The following is a 5,629-nucleotide window of genomic DNA, read 5'->3' as shown; positions in this document are numbered from 1 at the left end:
TAATTACAAGAAAACGGCTCGGTAGATTTTCACCTAAATTAATCAGTATCATTCCCAACTAATATCTTTCGAACAGTTTTTGATTTTTTAAAATCGTTCGGTAGGATGAGCTTAAATGTGGACGAAAGTTTTTTTCAAATTACAAAGAAACGGCTTGGCAGATCGTTGCACAAAAACTGACAAACGATAGTCCTCACCGAAATACATCAAATGGCTTTTAAATTTCTAAAATCGGTTCAGGCGTTTTTGAGAAAACGTCGATCAAAAGTCTAATTTTGACAAATGCCAAAAAGACCATACTAATTTTTGCAAACTTTGACGAATTTTTAAAGCTGAACCAGTTGTCGTAGGGCCGTAATATTTTAGTATGATCTAGAAGACTATGGTATCTATCGTCAAAAAAATAATCATAAAATCGTCGAATTTTTTTTTTAAAAAACTTTATTACAAGAAAAGGCTCGGCCGATCTCTACCAAAAACTAATCAGCACGATCCCAACCAATATCTTTCGAACGGTTTTTGATTTTTCAAAATCGATTCAGAATTGCGGGCTAAAACGTAGACGAAAAATTTTCACTTTTCTGCCATTTATGAAGAAACGGCTTGGCCGATCGTCGCACAAAACTGACAAACAAATTTCTCGTCGAGATACATCGAATGGCTTTTAAATTTTTGAAATCGACCCAGCCGTTTTCGAGAACGTCGATTTTACGGCAAAAAATCTGTTCACATCACACACACACACACACACACACACACACACACACATACTTTTTCCAAACTTGGTCTCATTCGATTCAAATGGCTTGAAACGTCGAGAAAACATAAAATTAGCGAATCGGGTTTTTTGATGAAAACATAAACTTCTCCTTCGGGAAGTTAATAATGAAATTAATTCATTTAATAATGTTATAATAATTTCATTCAAAAATGAAGAAAAAATGTCTCGGCTGAGCGTTGAAAAAAATGAAAATGAAAAATGTTAGATGACATACCCTATACAGAAACAAATCATACTAAATAAACGCAATGATATATTTTGGTATTTGAGTAACAAAAATCTGATCTTTAATTTTTTAATTTTAGTTGGTGGAACCACAGTTTGTTTCGTGTACGCAATACTGTTTCTCAAACTGTGGAGCTACGTACACGTAAATTTGTGGTGCAGAAAAAATTTAAAAAGACCTCGACAGGAAAAAAACAGACAGAGGAGACAAAGTTTATCTGTAAGCTTCAGTAAGTAAAAAAAAATTATGTAAAACCTAAAAAAATATAAAGAAATTTATGGGAAACTAAATGCGGCGCAAACCGAATGTCGAAAGGAATATTCATAATTAATTTTTTTACAGCAAACTAAATGCGACGCAAACCGAATGTCGAAAAACATTTTTGTGCTGGTATAAAATAATGTTTTTTGTAGATGAAGGTGAGAAAAACGGTTCAGCCAAGTCTTTAGAGAAAGATCCCAAGGGTATTGTGAAATATCCTGACAACCTGAGCCTGAAAGACCTGTACTATTTCCTGGTTGCACCAACTTTGTGCTACGAGCTGAACTTTCCCAGAACATCGAGGTAAAAAAATACAAGTAAAATTTAATTTTATCCGAGTTTTATATAAAGTTTAATGTTTTCTTTAGGATTCGTAAACGTTTTTTGCTAAAACGTCTACTCGAAGTCGTCGTTGGAATTCACGTAGTAATGTCATTGTTTCAACAATGGATGATACCTTCTGTCAAAAATTCCCTGACACCTTTTTCCACAATGGATATTACGAAAATTACAGAACGTTTGTTAAAATTGGCTGTGAGTAACCAAGGACGTTTCGCAGAAGCGTGTTTTATTAAACTAGATAATTTAAAATTTAATTTTAAATTGTGATTTTTTTTTATTTCTAGATTCCAAACCATCTAATGTGGCTGTGCTTTTTCTACTTGACATTCCATTCGTTTTTAAATTTAATTGGTGAACTTTTGCATTTTGCTGATAGGAATTTCTATGCTGATTGGTGGAATGCTAATAATATTGATACGTTCTGGAGGACTTGGAATATGCCTGTTCATAAATGGTAAACATAATATTAAAATATAATGATAAAAAATAATATAATAATATAAGACCAATTACAATATAAATAATTTTAAAATGCAATAAAATTCGATTTTTTATGTAATTTCTAATAAAATGAATTAGATTCCATTAAATTTAATAAAGACTTGTGTGCCAACCTTTTTACCAATAATTCTTCTAAGAAATCTGTTTATCACTTTGAATCAATTGTATAGACTGTGATTCAATATATGTAGTGTGAAATCAGTCAAAATTCAATAAAAACTACTTCCGCAGTTTTGAAACGTAAAATAAAAATTTTTCTTCATTTTATTTTTAGGTGTGTAAGACATTTATACATTCCTATAGTCGAGTTTGGTTGTGGAAAGTTTACAGCAGGCATTGTTGTCTTTTTGATAAGTGCATTGTTACACGAGTACTTGGTAAGTAATTTTATTTATTTTTATTTTCATTTATTTTTGCAATGGCTTTGCATGTTATTTTATTATTTTTGAGTACATCGTGTCATCCAAAATATTTCCAAAAGTGTTTTTACACATGTAGTGTAGTGTTGTGTTCATTGCTCATTCACTTTAGTTTATAATATTTATTAGTGCTTTAACAAATGTGCTTTTTCATTAATTCTAACGCAGTAAGTAGATGCATGCATAAGTATTTATTATCTACATCCATCATCATTTTATTTGTTGCATCGATAATATCATATCCAATAGTTTCAAATTATTCATATAAATTGGCTTTTGCTTGGACAAAATCTATTTATTTATTATTTTTTTACCAGGAAGGTGGTGGAAGCTAGAAACTTAATAATATTACAAACTGAATCTTGACGTGTTTGATCAGAATATTGTCTTATCCTCATACACTAACTTTTCTGTTTTCCTACAGATTGTTTTGTTTCTACTACAGAAAGTTTCTGTTTCTCCTACAGAAAGTTTTCTGCTTCTTCATCGGTTCCTTCCCACCAATAAATTGACTGTTTCTCAATCAATTTTCCATTGGAAAGTTGACTGTTTCTCCATAAGTTTTCTATTGGAAAATTCACTTTTCTCCATCAATTCACGTCAAGTTTGCTCGTCAGTAAAGTCTTTTTTTACATTTTATATCAAAATCATGTTCGCTCGTTTTGTTTATATTGTAGTTTGAAATTTAATTTGCTCGTCAGTAGAGCCCCTTTTTGATTTTTCAGATTAAATTTAATTTGCTCGTCAGTAAGTCCCTTTTTCATCTCCCTGTTTTAAATTTAATTGCTCGTCAGTAGAGTCCCTTTTTCATCTTCCTGTTAATATTTAATTTGCTCGTCAGTAGAGTCCCTTTTTCATCTTCCTGTTTAAAATTTAATTTGCTCGTCAGTAAAATCCCTTTTTCATCTTCCTGTTTAAAATTTAATTTGCTCGTCAGTAGAATCCCTTTTATATATTTTAGTTTAAAATTTGTTTACTCATCAGTAGAGTCCTTTTTATATCTTTCAGTTTAAAATTTAATTTGTTTGTCAGTAGAGTTCTTTTTTAATTTTTAGTTTAAAATTTATTTTTAAAACCCTTTTTTAGATTCTAGATCAAAATCAAGTTTGCTCGTCAGTAGTCATTTTAGCTCGTTTTGTAGTTTGAAAATTAATTTGCTCGTCAGTAGAGTTCCTTTTTTATTATAGATTAAAATTTTAAGTTTGCTCGTCAGTAGAGTTCTTTTTTTGTCTTTTAGTTTAAAATCTAATTCGCTGTTCGTAGAGTTCCTTTTTAAGATTCAAATCAAAATTAAAGTTTGCTCGTCAGTAGAGTCCCTTTTTAACTTCCCGTAGGGTAAGTTATTGTAATGGGCCGAAAATCGGAATTGAAAATTTTTACATTTCTCGACGTTTTGAAGGTTTCTGAACATTTTGGCATACCTCAGAAAAAATGGATGTGTGTGTGTGTGTGTGTGTGTGTGTGTGTGTGTGGTGTGTGTGTATGTGTGTGGATACAAATTTCCAGTCACGTTTTAGGGCGCACGGATCAACCGATTTGAATGGTTCAAAAAACATTCGATTCCTATTGATATGGAAAAGAGCTGATTATATTTTGGCAAACGCAGGTCCAGCCGTTTCGGAGATACGGAGCAAAGAGTGCGGAAAATAGAAATCGAATTTTTGAGAGAACGGAGTATCCGATTTGAATGATCTAAAAAACATTCAATTAGTAATGATTGGAAGAAGTGTTTATTAGTTTTTGGCAAAGGCAGGCCCGGCCATTTCAAAGATACGGAGCTAAATATGTAAAAAAATGGCAGTTTTTGAGAGAACTAAGCGTCCGATTTGAATGATTCAAAAAACTTTCTGCTTGTCTTAACAAAATAATTGATTTTGGAAAAAAAAAATTTTTTGTTCCATTTTTTTTTTTTTTTTTTTTAGTTTTTTGTTGAAACAAATAATTTCAACTTGCAATTCAGTTTATATAATTCTTATAAATATTAGACAATGTTACAATATTTATAATAATCTATTTGAAAACATTCAGTATTCCTCGAACATTTCGTTACGGTACGGGAAGTTCCAGCAATTTGTCTTAAGGCACGATGCCACCCACCCCACTAGTTAGATCTTAAATCAAAATCAAGTTTGCTCGTCAGTAGAGTCCCTTTTTATTTTGGATGATCCGTTCTCTCAAAAATTCTATTTTTATTTTCTGCACTCTTTGCTCCGTATCTCTGTAACGGCTGGACCTGCCTTTGCCAAAAACTAATCAGCACATCTCCATATCGATAGGGATCGAATGGTAAATGAATCATTCAAACCGGTTGATCTGTGCGCCCGAAATCGTCGATTAATAATTGTCTCCACACACACACACACACACACACACTTCCATTTAGTTCAATTTAGTCCATTTAGTTTCTGAGGTATGCCTTAAAAATGTTCAGATACCTTCAAAACGTCGAGAAACGCAATAATTTTCATTTTCGATTTTCTGCCCATTACTATAACTGCCCTACGGGAAGTTAAAAATTATGAATATATAAATAAATTTATGGATATGATATATCAGATATATCAGGTGATGGATGTATATAAATCTCATACTAAATATATTTCATCCCTCTTTTCTTCCAGGTGAGCGTACCCCTAAAAACCTTCCAAATCTGGGCATTCACCGGCATGATGGCACAGATTCCTTTATCCTTCATATCTCGATTTATGGAAATAAACGTCGGACCCAGATGGGGAAACATCGTGGTATGGTCCTCCATAATCCTGGGCCAACCTTTGGCCATAATGATGTACTACCACGACTATATGATAACCCATTACGGCGACACATTGGTCAACGGAACGAGTCATTGATAGGAAAAAATTGTAAAATCCATTTGCATTCCATTAAAATTATTTTTGTATATATTAAATTATAAAGCTAGGTCCAAATTAAGATATACTTAATCATTTATCATTGTCATATCAAAATATTAAACTAGTCGTTTGTTTGTTTTTCTTAGTTGTTAAGTTTTGTATTAAATTATGAAATTATTAGTTTAATATTTGTTACGATAATTTTGTAAAGTTTATATCGGTTTGTATATATTATTGTAAAAAT

The 5,629-nt window shown here is 31.6% G+C and overlaps 1 protein-coding gene across 1 annotated transcript in view; it reads left to right on the top strand.

The window, feature by feature from the left end:
- LOC113372959 (diacylglycerol O-acyltransferase 1-like) overlaps positions 1 to 5,452 on the top strand; it is a 9,667-nt gene extending 4,215 nt beyond the window's left edge. The window contains exons 2-7 of the mRNA XM_026613288.1: positions 1,087 to 1,236; positions 1,421 to 1,571; positions 1,637 to 1,802; positions 1,895 to 2,064; positions 2,386 to 2,488; positions 5,152 to 5,452. Of these exons, the coding sequence (XP_026469073.1) occupies positions 1,087 to 1,236; positions 1,421 to 1,571; positions 1,637 to 1,802; positions 1,895 to 2,064; positions 2,386 to 2,488; positions 5,152 to 5,382 (971 nt within the window). The 3' untranslated portion in view covers positions 5,383 to 5,452. The remainder of the gene's footprint in view (positions 1 to 1,086; positions 1,237 to 1,420; positions 1,572 to 1,636; positions 1,803 to 1,894; positions 2,065 to 2,385; positions 2,489 to 5,151) is intronic.
- Positions 5,453 to 5,629: the final 177 nt, after the last annotated feature.

Source organism: Ctenocephalides felis, unplaced genomic scaffold (assembly GCF_003426905.1).
Source record: "Ctenocephalides felis isolate EL2017-DRISC unplaced genomic scaffold, ASM342690v1 CF-g0.4_SCAFFOLD_01604, whole genome shotgun sequence".
Lineage (NCBI taxonomy): Eukaryota > Metazoa > Arthropoda > Insecta > Siphonaptera > Pulicidae > Ctenocephalides > Ctenocephalides felis.
This window is presented reverse-complemented; position numbering and strand designations above follow the sequence as displayed.